We start from the raw sequence: 18,710 nt of genomic DNA, 5'->3' as shown, positions 1-18,710 counted from the left end.
TAAAGAAACAGGAGCAGAGATGGCTCCAATGCCAGGGAGCTCTGGGGCAGGGGGAGTCAGTCCTGCTGCCCGAGATGCAGAATTCACAGCTGGATGGACATCTGGAAGTTGGTCTCATACAGGGAACAGGCAGAGAGAGGAAGAGAAACAGGAAGAAGGGGAGGAGAGGACAAAAGCTGCTGGATTCCCTCAGATAAAAGTCAATCCTGCACTTAGAATACGAAGAGAGGATTTTATGGGAAGCATCTGACAGCTCCAGCTCTGCCAGGAGCAAGTGCAATGAACTGTTCACCTTAATTACACCTTCTGAAGGGAAGCTGCCTGCTTTCTGGAAGAAAGGATTTAATTACCCCAAGAAAAGCAATTTGCAAAGACATCAGTGCCAGCTGGGGAAGGCCTTGAGATGCAGACTAGTAGAACCCCGGGAAGGCTCTAAAAACCACTCCCTCTACTTCTGTTTTTCTTTTAATTTTTATTTTTCTTTGCTATTTCTTATTTTATTTTTTTTTTCTTTCGCTATTAACCAGACTACCTCAGTAAAGACAGGATGGGCCAGACCCACCATTATTTTTCAGGGGAAATGGGAGGCCTCATAAAACAGCAGCTAGCAGAGAAGTCCTGCTCTTAAAGAATATTTGCCTACTTAGGCACAAAGCTTAAAATCAGAGGTTGCGATGAAAGTATTTCTCTTTACAGAAATGCTCAAGAAAACTTGTCCAATTCAGTAACTATCTGCAAGCTGCACAAAGACAAGCCCTGCTTTATAAGTCAGCAAAAAAAATGAAAGATCAGATTACAAACTGACTCATCTATTTAGACATTTATGCTGTCAAGGTGTTACTGGTCACACCCCACATGTATGGCCTTGAAATTACCCACCTCTTATCCTTTTCCACCCTGATGGAATAATTAAGCAGTCCTTATGTCCTGATGGAATAATTAAGCAGCTCAATGAGTGTCATTTTTTGCTCCACAAGATGCTCAAATGCTATTTTAAATCAGACACGTGCGATTCTGAGGTCTGAACTTACTGTCCACAATGTCACCTTGCAGCTGGAGAATCTGTGGGACAGGCATGGTGAGAATTACCACATCAAACTGCTCCAGGGGCCCCGTTTTCCTGGAGACTTCCCACCTCCCATCCTGCAGAGAGATGTGAGTCACATGCTGCTCGTAGGACACGTCGGCACCTGCACGGAAAAAGCAGCTAAACGCACGTAGCAGTGAATTCCACAGGGAAAATGCAGAGAGGAAGAGTTATTTGCAAGGGATGGAATGACAGGACAAGGGGGAATGCCTTCCCACTCCCACAGGGCAGAGACGTAGCTAATTATTTACAAGATTAGGGTTTTAGAAACAGCTGATTTGAAAAAAAAAATACGAAAACAATTGCATGGAAGGACCAAAGCTTGAAAAGCTCTCACTACTCAAACTTTTCTAAACAGGGTTAAATTATTCACTGAGCTGTACACGTGGTTCTGCCACCTATGAAAGTTTCAACTCCTTTTCCAAAGGACTCTCCACCCAGCAGGTTCACATCCTTTCTCCAAAACACAGGATGTAGCTCACCCCTCTGCCCCCAGTTACACAGCAGATTTGCACAGAGACTTTTATACCTGCAGGACTTGGAAATTCACAGAGCTCACAGACACGTTTATCCACCCCAGCAACTTCCAGACATACATAAACAAATAAGGAACTTAAACATCCTCATCAGGGATTTAAATTCGAAAGGCACCGCCAAAAACACAACCATTAAAACCTTTCCCGTCACACAAAGGCATCCAAAAGCATTACCTGACTGTTCTAAATAGTACTTGACGACAGAGGAGATGCCCTGGGGTGCCACATAATTGCGGGAGCCTTCTCTCACCACCATCCCTTCCACGGGAGCGGTCAGTGGCTTCAGGATGCCCTGAGACTCCAGCTCCTCGTAGAAGCTTGAAAGGAAGAAACACACAGGGATGAAAACCCGCTCCGTTCCCCACAGCCAAAGTTCAGACCAGACTGACTTTCAAATTTTAACAGGCTGCATTTCAAGGCAGGTTATGCATAAGCGCAGCAGTGAAAGAACAAAGCACCGTGCTATTGCATGGGGGCCGGCCTTTCACCTGAGAGCGAGGCTACCTGCAGAGGAATGGACGGCACTTCCCTAAAGCTGGGAACACCAGCACAAGATCTGCGGAGCACAGGGATATTGCAGCTACGGAACACAGGTGCCTGAAACGCACTTGCCATTCTTTTCGCTGCTTCCCACGCAGATTCTGCATTTTCACACCGCTGCTACACCTCCCTCCCCTTCCCCAAGGCACAGTGAGCTACCCCCGAGCCTTCCATCGCGTTTCCCAGATTTCACCCCTCCGCCAGCGAGCGGCTGCGGGGTTTGGGCGCGGGCAGGGGGGTTAAAGCACGGCACGGATCACCGGCGGTGACACCAAACCCTCCCGACCCCGCGCTTCCCACCTGCGGGACGGGCCGGACTAGCGGGATGGAGGCGGGATGGGGCGGGACGAGGATGGGATAAAGGGCGGGATGAAGGCGGATCTCACCTGAGCCGCGGCCCCGCAAGCTCCGGCTCGCAGGTGACGAACTGCGCGCCCAGATCGGCGCTGCCGCTGTCGGCGCGGGTCGTGCTCATGCGGCCCCCTGCGCGACAGCCGGTCAGAGACGGCCGCGACATGCGACATCACACGCGACACGACAACACACGCGACACGACGGCGTCCCACACGCCGGGCCCGGGTTCGCTCCACCCCACCCCCCGACCGGACCCACCTGCGCCCCGCGCCTTGTCCCACACGGACACTTGTCCCCGCGGAGCCCCGCGCAGCAGCGCCACTGCGACCGCGCCCGTCAGCCCCGCGCCCACCACCAGCACCCGCGCCATGGCCGCCGCCCGCCCCGCCCACGGACACGCCCAGGTGGGGCCACGCCCCGCGGTGGGCGGGGCATCACGCACCGTGTTTGTCACGCCCACGAGGGTGGGGCTATAGAGGCCACGCCCACAGTACCGCACCAGTGCGCACGCGCGCGGGAAACGGCGGATGTGCCTGTGCTGGGCACTCACCTGGAAATGTACCTGTGTATGGGCACACCTGTGTATGGGCACACACCTGGAAATGTACCCGTGTATGGGCACACACCTAGAAATGTACCTGTGTATGGGCACACCTGTGTATGGGCACACACCTAGAAATGTACCTGTGTATGGGCACACCTGTGTATGGGCACACACCTGGAAATGTACCTGTGTATGGGCACACCTGTGTATGGGCATACACCTGGAAATGTGCCTGTGTATGGCCACACCTGTGTATGGGCATACACCTAGAAATGTACCTGTGTATGGACACGCCTGTGTATGGGCACACACCTGTAAATGTACATGTGTATGGGTACACCTGTGCTGGGCACACACCTGCAAATTTGTGCCTCTGTATTGGCACACCTGTGCTGGGCACACACACCTGCCAGAGGTCCAGGCACACTCCGGAGCTGGATCTGACCCATCGTTGCTGAGCAGCTTCTGCCGTACCGAATCCTGCCCACGTGGAGGTGCTACACAGCAGGAACTGCCCGGGGGTGTGACACTGACACCAGATGGTCGAGGATTTCTCCCAGACCAAAGCTGCCACCTCCTACAAACCTGGCTGCCATTGCAGTGCCAAATGTATCCTCCTAAATGACATCTGGAAAGTGGGTTGTTGAGTTTTGTTTCCTGTGGAAAAATGCCACCTTTCGTATCCAGGTTGCTCCCATAGAAGCCTTGATGTCCGTGTCCATGCATGTATTTGAACGCTGTAAATTTTGTAAGAGAGCCCTTCAAACTTCCCACAGCCTTGTATCATTTATGCCAGGATATGTTTGAAGTTTCCTTTCCCTGAGTCTCAATATTTGTGTCTGAGGATTTCCATTTGTAAGTGTGGTTTCATCCAGGTGTGTTGTGAGAGCCCTTGCAGGTGTTATCTTTTAAAGAGATTAAATGTAAGTTTTTCACCTTCTAGGCAGCTATTACTCTGGTCTTTAATCCTCTTGACTCCTTTGAACCCTGTGTCACTCTATCCTCATGTGTGGAAGTGGCTGCAGGAGTGGTGACATGGATGGCAGTGATGGCAAATCAACTTTTTCTGCGTACAGTACAAATTGGAGCAAACCCTATGCTAGAGGATATTGGTCCTGGTCACAAGTCTTTGCTACACAACCCACAGTGAGAATTTTTGTAAGAATGTGATTGCAAATATTACTGTTTTTTAATGTTGTCATGATCAATTGAATTAATTATGGAAAACAGCTAACACAAGTGGATTTCAGGTGATGGGAAAATTGCAAACCTGTTAGCCTGCCGAAGTTAACAATGAAAATGGAATTACAAGCTGCCTGGATCAGCTGTAGAGCTCTTGGCTGGCAGAGGGAGCAAAAGGCATGTTCTTATCGGTTACGTTGGTACATGACTCTTGAAGCCTCTAAATATCACATTAAAAGGATCACAAATGAGAAGCTTCTCACTGGGAGGGTTGAATTTGAGCCCTTGCAGCCACTGCCCTTGATGCTAAGAGTGGACTTCCCTGTTACATTTGCAGAATTCTTTTGTTCACCATGTTTATGTACCTTTCCTGTTCCACACATTCATTTTAATTTAGTGATACATTGTACAAGAAATTGTGCAGGTTTCTGTCAGAGACCTGCTAAGGAGGCAGAGGGCATAGAGTGTATCTGAGGGAAAGTTGTCTAAAATTACAAATTCTGGCTTTCACTCTCTACATCTGCACAACAAAATATTCAGTAGTACTTGGCCTGGAAGCAATGCACAAATATTCTGGATCTTTCTGATCAACACAGTGAGTTCTTGTAGAAAAGACATATGTATTTGTGTGGGTATATATGGATATATAAGTGTATTAAAATAACATTAGTTGTACAAATGTTGCAACACCTCTGTGACACCGAGGCAATACATACAGTCAGTCAGTGGAATATCTGATTCAATTGGCCAAAAGGAATCACTAAATCTGGTGAAATTCAGAATCTTCAATCACAACTTCCCTTAGATGTGAAACTACTAACATTAATGTTAATAACATATAGGGTACTGTACCAACTGGTAGAAACAAAGAGTTTTTTTAAAAACAGAAATGACTGAGTGCACTATAAAAAGGACAGAAGAACTTCAACACTTTGGCTAAAGATTTTCTTGTTTCATTTTTACCCTGCCTCTGGTGCTATGGGTGTGCACCTTCCACAGCCAGCAAGAATTTGTGTGTTTGCAAAGTTGAGTGGCCCAAGAGCCAAGAGCATGCACCCTTAACAGAGACAGTGCTGAGGTGCAGATTCTCCTTGCACAGAGAACTTCACCTCCAGCTTTTCAGTGGATCCACCTTTGCAGCCACCACCTGCGGTGCCTGAGGTGAGCACAAGCTGGAGTGCTGCCCAGCATTATTTGTTCTGGGAACACTGGCAGTGACCCCACATTGGCCTGGTAGAGGTTATTTCCTCGGGTTTCATGTCATCTCTGTCACAGGGAGTCAAAACAGCTTTGTCCATACCTACTTTACACTTGTGTGGGCTCTGAGAAAACAGTGGACTAAAACAGTGATCTTCTTGTAACATGAAATATCAAGAAGCTTGTAAGGAAGGGTATGGAGAAAAGAGAGAACTTGTTCAGTTGTTGCAGGTTTAAGGTTTAAAAGCTCCATCAGTGACTGGATAACTTGTGAAATGATGATGTCAAGAAACTAAAAACTAAGCTTTTTTTCTGTTTTGACAATACATTTAATATCATTGGCTTAATGACCACCGTGGCGAAAAGCTATCTAGTTTGAAAATACTTCTGTCTTTGCTTAAGTTACATGACATTTCTAGATGTCCCAAAAATGGCTCCAGTGAATTTGGGGAGATGATACTTGGTAATGTTGAGATAGTTACTGTTAAAAGGTAGAAACCATGGAGGATTTTTTTCCTTTTGTGTTTTATGAATTGGGGAAAAAACACCAGAATTAAAAAAAGAAAACAAAAAAAACCCAAAAAACCCTGGATCTAATTTAGGTAAAAACTCTTTGGGAAAAGTGAAAATGGAAACTGACTGGTCTGAGTGCACTTAGACTAGAGTATTGCTCTTTTTAAAAAGTACTTGTGTACTGTGAAAGGCAAGAAGCCCAAGCAGAAGATCAGTAGAGATTATAGTTTCCAGTACATTTATTTCCTACTTAAATTGCTTCTTTTTCTTTTCCACTGTTTCTTGCAGATCTCTCTTCTTTGCCATGTCATCTGACAGCCACCAGCTGATCACCCATTCCCACCAGGACTCACTAAGTTCTACTTGTCACAGTCTCTTGAATGTCAACAGTCACCCCCTATCCAAGAGCTCCTCAAATCTGGCTGGTATTGGACACTTGAGGAGTTTAGAGGAAAGGCAAAACAAACAGGAGCTGAAGAAAAGCCATAGTAGCACCATCTGCCATATCCTGGCAAACAGGAGTGATGCAAGGAATGTGCAGAGTCCCGGATGGTCCTCCTCACAGCCTGGGATGATGGGACTTGGATCAGAGGTCCAAATCATAAATGACCAGTCAGAGGGCAGAACTAAGAATACAAACCATGTTCTTGTCACTGAACAGTCCTCAGCATCCTGGGGAGTGGGGGACACTAAGATGTGTGTGAAGAGCAGCACTGTTGAGAATGTTTCTTCAGCCTGCTTTGTTCACCAGCAAGGCATGTGTCAAATGGAAGAATCGGGAGCTGCCCTTCAGAGAAGCCACTCAGACCTAACCCGCAGCTGCAAACAGCAGACTTACATCACTCACACAGAAACCAGTGCTACTCACTCCAGCTTAAGCTCTTCCGGCTGCAGACTTGGTCCACCATTGGCTCAGATGTCTTTCCAGACACAGAGATACACATCAGAAACAAATGAAAATGCATCTCACTATCAAAACTTTGTGACTCATCTTCCAGTCCTACCTAGAGACCAACAAGTACCCACAAATACCTTTGACAGTGGCAGTATTCCATGTAACACTACTGTTTACACAGATCCTGGCACATTTCACACTGCTGTTCTAGGAGCCCACGTGCCTGGAAATGGTTTCCCAAACAGGACAATGTTCAGTCAAGCCCCTGGGATTATTCATGGTGGTCTGACTTACAGTAATATCCCGAACTCTGTGTACTCCCCCATGGTGAGGACAGTTCACAACAACTCTGCAGGGCCCTGCAGTCTCAGGCAAGATGCCTTGAAAGCAGATGCCACCATCCCAGCCTATTGCCACTCCTTGCCCATCCCATCCATACAGCTCGTCCTGCGGTTGGCGTGCTCCATCAGTGAGACAGGAGAAGAGCAGGCAGCATCTGGCTACTTTAATTCCTGTTCTGCTTCAGACATTCTGACATATCCTAAGCTGGTGTCTTCAGTAAGTAAATCAGGCCTGGATGCCAAGAAAATCCTCAAGTTCTGTAATGTTCCTGGAGAACAGCTGCAAAACCTGCTCAGCAGGAGAGACCTCCTCCAGAAGCCAAGGCTGCCCGTGTTGCCCTGAGCAGCCAGAAAGGTGCAGACATGGTAGTGACAACTAAGGATATGTGCACTATGACCTCTATGAATGACATAACCAAGGGCCTGAAACCAGCTCTGGAGCACTGAGATGCCAAGGTACAAACTCTTCCAACCATGGAATGCAAATCAGTGGCAACAAGCCCAGCAGCTGCAGCAGCAGGTCACTCACATGTGTTCCCAGAGGTGAACCTGGAGCAAGACTTGGAGGCCCCCAAATCTCCAGTTTGTGAAGTGAGATGGGATGATGAAGGAATGATGTGGGAAGTGTATGGGGCATCTGTGGATCCCGAAGTCCTTGGGGTAGCCACTCAAAACATCTTGAGTTTCAAACAGAACAGCTCCAGACTGTTCCAGTTCCAGTTCCAGAGCCTGCTGAGGCAGCTGAGAAAAGTAATGAGAAAAAAAGGCCTTTCAGAACAATGATGAATTCCCTGAGATATCCAAGCTGTTGTGCTCACTCCAGTACTACAGTGAAGTGAGCACAGTTGTAGGGTGTAGGATAGCTGTGCTGCTTTTAAATTGTACATAAATGCTGACTCTTAAGTGTTAACACAGTATATGTGGACAGCCCACATCAGGATGAGTGGAGAAAGTTCAGTGATCATCATATCATAATCAATACATTAAAGCAAGAAGTCCATGGCCGGACCATATAACAGAGAGCATAAGATTATACTTAAATAATGCCATCCAAATGCTCTTGACTGTATTTAATGTAGCACTATTTTCTTTTATGTTAGTTTTAAACCGTATTGTAAGGAATGGAACTTCTTTTTTTATGATACATTTTTTGAAATAATTATGACTCTTTTCTGTATTTTAATAATTTAGGCTTAGAAAACAAAGTTTTAAAATTATGCTTTAATCAAAGTTCTCAGCTTTCAATTGCATTCCCTTAAGTTGTTTTGGCAGCTGTTTTGCTACTAATTTAATAATCCTGACTATAAACCCACTTTAACTGTAGACAAAATAACAAACTAGTGTAATGTTCTATGACAAAGAATTGTAACCTTTTTCTACTTAACTATGAAGTAATTTCAGTGTTGCTAGTCTGAACTCTTCCCTTAGCAAGCTCATGTACAGTTGGAGGACACTCCATCAACTTTGCAATTAGTTTGTAGTTATGATATGTTACACTCTAAATATCTAGAACTTATGTTTACCAAGTGATTGATACAAATGTACAGTCTTACCAAAGATGACTGATGTAATTACTGTGAATGACAGGGAATTACTTACTGAATGCTTGTTTTAGAGACCTGAAATGGAAGCTCTTCAGATTAGTCTGTGACACCACCATACCCTACAACTCATGAGCAGTTTTGGTTTGTTTATATTAAAAGTAATTTCCAGTGAGTTATTTTTATCTGCATCTATCCTGAGCAGTGGTTATCTGGCTCTTGCATAAGCCACAGGTGACAGTTTGCACATAACCTTTGCCTGTCTTGTGCTCCCTCTCTGGTCTGAAGTCAGGTGTCTGCTGAAAGTGAGACCTTGTGCCTTCCCCAAAGGACAGTCCTAAGGTTATTCTGAGTGCCTTGGTCATTTGGGAAGCTTAAAGATTTATTTTCTTCTAAAACAACTTTGAAACCAGTTGTCAGTGAGAAATGTGTTATGATAGTGTAATGCAGCCATGGTGCAGGGCCTGTTTGAAGGGAAAGATTTGTCAAGGAAGCTGAGAATACTGCTTCCAGTGTCATATGTGCCTTTGGTGAATGCCTAATTCTTGGGGAGACAACACAGGCAATGATTTTTTTTAAGAGAGAGAAGAGAAACATTCATTTCTGTCTCAAAGGAATATCTGCAGTGTCTGAGAAGTTACTGCTGTGGAATTACCCACTCTTACTTTAAATGTGTGTGGCTGTGCTTTGTTGATTTGGTTTGTATTTTGTTCCAGTAAGTTAGCAGACTGTTTCCATAATGTTCACCTGACATTTGCTTATCAAGAGGAACCCCTGGCAATTAGGACAGCTTTAAACTTTCATCTAGGAAACCCTTAAATGTAGGATCTCCTAGCTAGAATGTCCTGTGATGCATAAATGTAATGATGTAGAGTAGTTTAAGATCAAATTTTCACTCAAGTGAAAATTTAACCTTGGGATTTAACAGAGCTTGCTCCAGTGAAATTCACCTTGCTTTCAGGAGGCCTCATTCAGACCCTGGGACTTTAGCCTCAAAGAAGTCTGAGCTCAAAATGAATTTTATACAACCAAGTGTGAAACTACTGGAGTATAATGCCATACTCAGGATGCTTCTATACCTGTGGGCATCTAAGTTCTGATAATGATTCTGGATGTTAAAATTCCTTTTATTGAAGCTTTAATAGGAGTAAGGAAGTAATGAGTAACTAAATAAAATTACTCTGCTGTTATTTAGAGTTTAGCTAAGCAGTTTCTATGCAGGCTTATTTTATGGCCCAGAGTATTGAACACTAATTTTTCCCTTTCTTCAAACATTACACTTTGAGAATTTTAGGCACTAGAGCTGTCTAAAACCTTGTACTGTCTGTTAGCTTGTCTTCAGGTGTGCAGGAGAATTAAGATAGTCAAACTAAAGCTTTAAAATAGCAAGAATGCCTTCTTCCCATGGCCATTGTAATCCATACTTTATTTGACATGTGGAAAATCTGTATTCTCCTTCCCACCCCTGCCATTCCAAACACTATTCAAAAAAAAAAAAAAGCCACCAGCTGTAGGAAGATGATATAATAAGACCAGTATCAAACTGGTCAGAAAGAGAGAGCTTGCAGAAGGGACTTGAATAATATGGCAAAGTCCCTTGAATTCTTTGTCTGTTGTGCTATAAAACCTGTAAAAATTAATGTATTTCATACAGTTCTTATGTGTCAATTACTTATGGTTTATGCATTGGTATGACTTGCTACTACAGTCCTAAGCACTGATTATCATTGCTGGATGAGAAAAATAAATTATGAGTAAAGACAAAGGATACTAATGACTTGCAAGTTCAGAAAAACAGATGCTTCCTCATTATGGGCATTCTGAATCTTCATGTTATTAATCAGAGTTGTTGTTATTTACAAAAAGTAGTGCTTATGTTTGAGGACTTCTTACACTCTGGATTTAAAGTACAGGAATGTAATGGAAATCTGAGGAAAAACCCAACAACAAACATTCATCTGAATATTAGCTACAGGGATAAAACAAGTTGTTTTACTTATGCAGTTGAAATCTTTTAAAAAGGGTTATTTGGATTCATTTTGCATTTGGGTTCAATTTAAAAAAAAATCAAATGCAGCCATTTCGTACATTAAGTATTCTCTGTTGAAGTGCTACTCTTGTAAATGTGAGAACTCTGTTTTCTAATGTTTTCTAACTTAGAAAAACCCAAATCCATTACAATCCAATCCAAATCCAAATTCCACTCTTAAATATAAATAAAGTAGCAGGAAAACTCACACTAGATTTGTAAGTGAGTAGGTCAATGCAGAACACAGATGCTTGTCAAGCTAGGCTGAAATCAGGATGTATTATTTTCTCAAACACATTTGAAAACCACTTTGTACTGCATCATACTATCTCTGCTCCTCACGTGAATGCTCAAGTACCAGTCTAGCTGAGCAGACTGTGGCTGCCTTTCCCAGGAATTCGAAGGGAGGGATGCACTGGCACACTGGGTGTTTAACCCTTTTGTCTCAGTGTGCCTTCCTTACCTTAACACGTGGGAATAGCCCCAGTTAATGCAGTATTTTGGCTATATTATGTTGTCCCTAGACACTAGCTAATGTCTCTAGAAAAATTTCATTGTACATTGTACATTGATACTAAATGGCTGAGATTGATAATGGGCTGAGATGCTTAGCTCAGTGGCTCAGCAGAGATTGAAGGCAATTAATACAAATATCAGTATGCTGTTGAAATAGTTCTGAAAAGGTGCTAGAATAGTTCATTTCATTCTGAATTAGTATTTACTGTTACCATTCCTAGAGGAGAGGCCAACACCTGTCAGACATTTGGCAATGACTATTGTCATTGCAGTTTCAGTTTGAGATAATCTTTGACTGGGGTTAAATACTGAAATAGGGGGTATTATCTCAATGCTTTAAATAAAAACCTTCCATATTTATGTCAGTTCTTAAAAAAAAGCCAAAAAGCACACTAAACCGTTGCTTAGTCATTGTCACATCAGTTACTATTAAAATAATTGTATTTATTTGTTTGATCCTCACCTGAACATGCTTTGCTTTAGGAACCCCTGTTCCACAGAAAGTCTGTCTTCCAGATGTTGCTTAAGAAAATTTGTGTTGTACAGCTGAGCCAAAAGGCCCCACAAAGCAACACTTGCACAGTCCTCTGAGAGAGGGGCAGTGAAAAGAGGACAAGGAAGTCAGCTGTCCTGTACTGAAATGTAACCAAGATGTTCCAGGGAAAAAGAGCATCTCCACTGTATGGACAGAGTAATGTATTTCTTCCTGATCACTTCTCTGCTTATAGCCAGTAAGAATAATGACAGGCTGGACTAATTGCATTATTGGATAGACATTTAGTCTTTTAAATCCAAAGCAGTAATGACCTATCTGGAGATGTGCTGAGGTAAGAGGCCTTCTAGAAGGATGTAACTCTCTATTAAAGACTGAATAAGAAAAACAGTGTAGCTCTGCTCCTAGGCGAAGTAATGTGTTGTGAGGTTGGGTTAAAGCAGAAGCTGAGAGTGGAGGGGAGCTCCACAGAGGGAGCAGGGATAGGTGTCCTCCAGACACTGCTACTGCCCCCTCTCTCAGGAGCTTTTCCAACTGTGAAATTGCAATAATACTTCACTGCCATCTGTTCCTTTCAGACATGTTGAGGTCATTAATTTGTCTTCTTAAGCCCCCTGAAAATGAAAGCAGTTTATTAGTGCTCAGTAATACTGTTAATTGGCAAGAGAGAAAGAAGCAGCATGTGGGTTTATGAGTTGGAAATAAATAATTCTAATCAACTCTCATGGTACCAGATAAATAACCTAGTGGAACTTGCTGCATCAGTCTCTTTTGCCTTTCCCCTTCAGGGGACTATAGGGTATAGGTTTGATTTCTAAATTTCATTTCTTTTCCCTCCATTCAGAACTATGGATCTATTCAGCTTCCTTCCAAAGCATTGTTATTTACACAGGCCATGAGATCCAGCTGACCCTTGTCAAAACAGGTTAATCTAATGCCTGTGAGCCTGTGTGCAGAGCCCTAGGCTGCTCCTGTTTGCAAGTACTGCCTGTCTACAAGTACTGGGTGTCCTACAAGCCCCTCATGCCTGCTGAGGAAGGGAGCTGTGGCACTTTCTGTTGATGCTATAGTCCAAATCATCCCACTACCCTGTCAATCTACAGGAGCATTTCTACAGAACCATGTGATTTTAAAGGGAAAAATATAGGTAAGCTTTGTGGGTGATGTGGATTAGCAAGAATTTTGTTCCTTTTCCTGCTCAGAAAGCAACTGGCAGACAGAAGTTCTGCCCCATATAAAAATGGTTGTTTCCTTTTCACCTCTGCCAGTTGGAATGAGCATGTCCATTTTCTGTGGGGCAGCACCCTGCCACAGGAAAAAACAGTTTCATGAAGTTGTTTCTTTCCCCTGGAACTCTTTCACCAGACTTGGCACACAGATGCCTGTGGCTTTTATTGCATCTGTGAAGGGAATGGTGCATATCCTTTGCCATGGTTGCTTGGATGTCTGGCTTCCATCTTTCTCAAGCTGTAGAGGTGCTGACAGCCATTACATGTACCAGGGCCAATGTGTTCAGATAGCAGAGTACTAAGCTTGTAAGTTTTTGGAAGCATTAATCCTTTCTAATATGTGACCTAAACAGATGTCATCTGTCTTATTATCAGGCTCTCAGTATACTAAGGCTATGCCACTCAGATGGCATGTGAAAGAAGCTTAGAAAACAAAGGAGACACAGGCAAGGAAATTATGCTGCAGGCTTCCATCCTCTTCCAGCCACCTCCTGCTCACCTACAGACACTAAAGGCAACTCCAGTAACAATGGTGTCACAGGTGTGATGAAGGGGAGATTTTGTCTCCCGAGGTAGCAGGCTATAAGGAATGTGGGTCAGGCGTTCCCGTGCACTCCTGCTGGCCAGGATTACATCTCCGAGCTCCACCTGGTGCTCAGTGCTGGCACACAGCTCTGCAGGACAGAGCCGCTTTTCCCCTCCCACTCTGGTCCCTGCTCATCTCCGACAATTTTTACTGTAAAACACAGATGCGGTCACAGCTTGGGGTGCAGTGAATCCTGCCCGAACACCCTTTTGTTTGTGCTTCCCAGCAGACCTGCTTTTTGTGGTGTAGGAAGCACGCAGAACTGTCCAGGTCTTAGTGCCAGCACCTGACCTATGCTGTACTGCCCTTAAAGCCACTCCAACAGGAGCTGGAGTTTCTGGTTCTTCCCCTGACAGAGACACAACATCCTCAGTGATGACACGTGCATAAAATCAGGCCTTTCCCTTCCTCTGATGGCTTTTTGCAGGCTTGTAGGTAATTTACTTACACTTCCTCTAGTGCTGGTTGTAGTGCAAACTGATGCACTCCAGATTGGGATTGGGCAGAAATTCCTGTGTGCAGGTTATTTGAATGTTGTCTTGTGTTCACATTGTCTGGAAAATCCAACAAATGCCACTGCCTCAGAGAATCCAAATTTAGAAAAGCTTTTACATTGATTTAAATTCATGATGTGATGTTATAATTTGTTATGTTGTAATTTCTCCCTTGTTTACATTGTTGTCTGTGTTTTCTAAATTTCATGCTTTTTTCAGCATCAATCTCACGTTAACAGTAGAATGAGGGGCTAATTTACTGTCATGCTGCCATAACTGTTTCTTAAAAAGGACCTTGGGAAAAGAAGTGTTTCTGAGAAAGCAGAAAAGACCTGTTTCGATTGTGTGATGCATGGTGTTCAAGAACCTGCTTCACCACTCATGAGAGCAAACCCTGGAGCTGTAACACAGCCCTTGTATTCCAAGTCTGCACTATGAGTCCTTTCCTGTTTTTTTGATTGGAATGTGTGTGTGTATATATATATACTGGGGGGAAATGTTTAAAATGTTTAGTGACCAAAATCACAGTGCCGTTTTGCCACAGGCTCAATCCATGTTTGTGATAGAACAACTTTTCTGAAGCAGGTTGAAGCTTTATAAAAACAGTTTTAATTTAGTTAAAATTGTTTATACACTCTTTACATGCCTGCCTCCCTCTAGCATGAGTCCTTTGTGCTGTACCTGTTATTTTGTGCATCTATAGGTTTGGGCCAAAACAAGTAAGAGATTTGTTCACATCTGTGCTGGGACCCTAACTCACAAATGCAACCCATTGCTTCCAGAAGTTCTGCCTTTGGTTAGGCTGTCTGGAGAAGCTACAGAAGACCTTCCTGAGGACCTCTTTAAACGAAAGATGAGTGTGGAGTTAGGTGTGGTTGAAACTTTTGTACAATGTGAGGTGGGGTAGAGGAATAGACAGTAATTTAAAGGCTTGGAGAAATGAGAAATCCCTAAACTAGAGAAAGAAAAAAGGCAGGCTGTGGTGCACAGGAAAAAGCTATTAAAATATCTGTTTACAGTCTATATATGAAACTCTTTGTGTGGGAATTAAACATTCCGTTCCTCTCTGGCACTAAGGTACCTCGACACAAACAGCGAAGATTCAAGGTGAGTAAACACAGTGCAGAGAGCTTTGGAAGTGCCCTGCAGGGCAGTGAAGCCTTTGAACTTCAGCACAAGCGGCGGCTGCTGCCCCCGGTCCTTGGGCGGGCTGGGGGCTGAGCTCGCCCTGGGGCCGCGGGCGGGACGGGCCCTGCGGGAAGGCTGGGGATGGATCTGGAGCACAGCCGTGGGACCGAGCGCCGGGTCCTGGAAAGGGACCAGGGACACGCGTCAGAGAGGATACGTGCGAGGGAGGGTCATGCACCCGGGCTGGCGGGGACGAAGGGAAACCAGCCCCTTTCCAGCGGCAGAGCTGGAGGAAACTGGCGAATCCCGCGGGAGCTGAGTGAGGATCCCTGGCGGCTACAGTGACGATTCTTCTGGATCATACTCTGCCTTGGGACTTTGGCTGCTTCTGACGGGAGCAGCCGGCTGCTTGGTCTGCCTTGGCGTCCGGCTGCACCCACAGCTGAGCCGGGCTCGCTGCGCTCCCTTAGTCCCCCTTCACGAGGCAGGGATGGACCCCTCAGCTGTGCGGTAGCAGTGCAGAACAGGGAAATCACATTCTGGAGCATTCAACAGAGAAGTTAGCACAGCTGATGCACTTCAACTACATTATTGCTGTTGTTGAAAGAGGAACAATCCGAACGGAAAACAGAAACATTCTTTAAACCCCATAAAATTTGCTCTAGAGCCATTGCAGCAGAGAATATTCCTCAAGTTCTTTGTGGTTTGAGTGATGCCCAGTAGTACAGTTTTGCAGGCCCACACCTAAGAAAAGCAGAAAAAGCTTCCAGTTCTCTATCAAACCTCATGTTTCCAGGGGATGGGAAGGGATGAATCTCTCCCTAGTGTTCATTCCCACACTGCAGATGAGCAAGAAAGAATGTATTTGAGTGTGACAAGAGAGTAATTACACACTTTTGCCAAATAAAGGAAGGATGGGCTTCATGCCGCAGAACTGTAAGTGGGATTCCCATTCAGCAAGAAATAGCACTGAATTTTGGGTATAGGTGTGGATTATGTGGTGTCACACACTTTGGAAGGGAAAAGCTACAGGCTTTTATTCTTGTTAGCTATTTCTGATGTGTATTTAGATCCCTTTTAGGCATCCGCAGTAATTTTCTTCATACTCTGGTTGGAGACTTATTGTGGACACTGATACACAGTTCCATGCAGTGCTGAGAAACTACCCACTACATCTCCATCTTTGCTGCTGTTTCAACATGAGCAGATTATACTGTTTATTTTCCCATAAAACTGCATCTCTACCCAACCTTTTGCCTCTATTTTACTAGATCACCAATTTGCCTTTTGCTTAAGCTGATGTACTTTTAAATTTCTTTTTCTGTTCTGCTATGCAGGTTTGTGTAAAAAGACACATCTGGCATGGCAAAGGGTATGGCTGAGGGAGGAGCAGTGTATACTCCCTTGAGGGGCGAGTGGAAAGAGACCATTAAAAGATCCATGTGGTTCCTTACCCTTTATATTCCTTTAGGGGTAAAATGGAAGATATATCCAAAGAGCAAACCATGTTAGGAAGGTATGACCTTAACTGCAGTGAATCCACACAGAAAGTGTACTGTGTGAAGCAACTCTACCAACAAAAAAACTCTCAGAACCATCTGGATTATGATATTGCCTTGGTCAAGCCCGTGGAAGACATGACAGAAACCTGTCATTGTCCACTGTGCCTGCTTGCCCAGGAGAGGCAGCTTTCCTTCCTCGGGAGAGTCCTGCTGGGTAACTGCATGGGGGACATAAAAGGTCTATGAGCACTCCTGGTTTTCCAAGGCCAGGCAGGGTTGGTATTATTTTTCCTCTTACATCCAAGTACACAGAGGAGGATTACATAACACAGGCTGTGTCTCCTACGTGTTTAGACAAGGAAGCCAAATACCTGAAACGTTTGTTCCTAAGGAAACGGCATATCTGGGATTAGGTGGCTGACTTCTACTTTCTCTTATATCAGCACTGAATAATTTGTACTTGTAACCGCGAGTAAGGTCCTGTTCAGAAGACCTGGGTGCCTTGGTCTGTGCCCAGCGAGGAAATGTGTACGAAATTGTGACTGAGCTACCGCGTTGTACCCAAGCTACTTAGATTTCCATTTGGAGTCCTTCCTGCTTGAAGCCCTCCCATACATTCTCTGTTAAACCTTAAATTCTGTGCACACACCTACAAAAGGCAGCACTTCACAAATGTGCTGGCTGGGTGGTCACGGAAAGGCTGAAATCTCACAGAATCAATAGTCTGTGTTGGAAAGGACCCACAAGGATCATCGATCGAGTCCAGATCCTGGAGGCCCCCGCGGGGATCGAACCCTCGGCGTCACCGGCACCACGCTCCGACCCCCTGAGCCCTGATGGCTCAAGGGCAGGGAGCAGTAACTGGATCCTTTTCCCAGCTGGAAAGCGGGATGGAGGTCCTGGCCGGTGTTCTGCCGTGCTTCACACCTGCGGACAGGAAAACCTGTACCGTAGAAGGCCGAACCAAGCCACGTACTCTGGGAAATTTCCGGTGGACACGAAAAGGACCCAGACCGGCGGCTCGCCCCATGAGACACGTTCTGCGCTCCGAGGATTTGCCGTGCCGGGTCAGCCGACATTCCCGGATTTTGGCCGCCGTGAGCAGCAGGAGCAGCAGGAGCAGGAGCAGCAGGAGCAGGAGCAGGAGCAGCAGGAGCAGCAGCAGGAGCAGCAGCAGCAGGAGCAGCAGCAGGAGCAGCAGGAGCAGGAGCAGGAGCAGGAGCAGCAGCAGCAGCAGCAGCAGCAGCAGCAGCAGCAGCAGCAGCAGCAGCAGCGCTCCCTCAGCCGCTCCGCCGCGCCGGCAGGGGGCGCGCGGGCCGTCGGTCTCGCGAGAGCACGCGGGGCGGCGGGCGGGCGGACGGACGGCGCGGGGCTGAGGGAGCGGCGCGAGGACGGCGGTGAGGGGCGGCAGGGCGGGGGAAGACATCGGGGGGGGGGGAATCCGAGAGCAATCCCGTGAGCGATCCCGTAAGGAACCCCGTAAGGAACCCCGTAAGGCATCCCCGTGCGGCGCCGCGCCGCGGGGAGTGCCCGAAGCACCCGGCCTGGGTCGTTCAGGTCGGCCGGGAAATGGACGCTCCGCGTCGCGGGGCTCGCACGGGGACGGGGTTTGGTACTGATCTCACCCCGGAGGGGTCCTGCCGCGAGCGCTCCTAAAGCCACGTTTCTAATTGAAAAGGCAAAGTCTTTTGTTAGCAGCTGCGCTTCTCAGAGGTTATATAAGCAGTGAATGTCTGGGTTAGGAATGGTCGGGGTTGTGCCACGTCGTGTTTGTTGGAAGTTTGTCAGACGTGTGCTGTTCCATGCTGGTAAATGGTGAGAGCCGGAGCTTCCGGGGGTTTGCTAAGCATCCTGACAGCTTTGAACTCGGTGTTTATGGCTTGGATTAAAGAGAAAAAGCTGACAGAGAAGCAAGGTTGCCTCCCTCCGAGATTTTGGCTAAGGCGTGCATTCAGGGCAGCGGAAAAAGCTGGCAGCCATTTAAAAACCGCTGTTCGTCACGC

The 18,710-nt window shown here is 45.8% G+C and overlaps 2 protein-coding genes across 2 annotated transcripts in view; one reads left to right on the top strand and one right to left on the bottom strand.

Moving 5' to 3' along the window:
- RNLS (renalase, FAD dependent amine oxidase) overlaps positions 1-2,887 on the bottom strand; it is a 53,008-nt gene extending 50,121 nt beyond the window's left edge. Inside the window, exons 1-4 of the mRNA XM_062496216.1 lie at positions 2,776-2,887; positions 2,550-2,646; positions 1,798-1,940; positions 1,032-1,190 (exon numbers count right to left, since the gene is read on the bottom strand). Coding sequence (XP_062352200.1) covers positions 1,032-1,190; positions 1,798-1,940; positions 2,550-2,646; positions 2,776-2,887 — 511 coding nt within the window. The remainder of the gene's footprint in view (positions 1-1,031; positions 1,191-1,797; positions 1,941-2,549; positions 2,647-2,775) is intronic.
- Positions 2,888-5,973: 3,086 nt separating this feature from the next.
- On the top strand, positions 5,974-8,028 carry LOC134045926 (GRIN2-like protein). Its single transcript, XM_062496057.1, is given in 3 exon segments — positions 5,974-7,476; positions 7,479-7,853; positions 7,856-8,028. Coding segments are annotated over 3 exon segments (1,767 nt in total). The 5' UTR covers positions 5,974-6,257.
- The last annotated feature ends 10,682 nt before the right edge of the window (positions 8,029-18,710 follow it).

This window comes from Cinclus cinclus, chromosome 7 (assembly GCF_963662255.1).
Source record: "Cinclus cinclus chromosome 7, bCinCin1.1, whole genome shotgun sequence".
NCBI lineage: Eukaryota > Metazoa > Chordata > Aves > Passeriformes > Cinclidae > Cinclus > Cinclus cinclus.
This window is presented reverse-complemented; position numbering and strand designations above follow the sequence as displayed.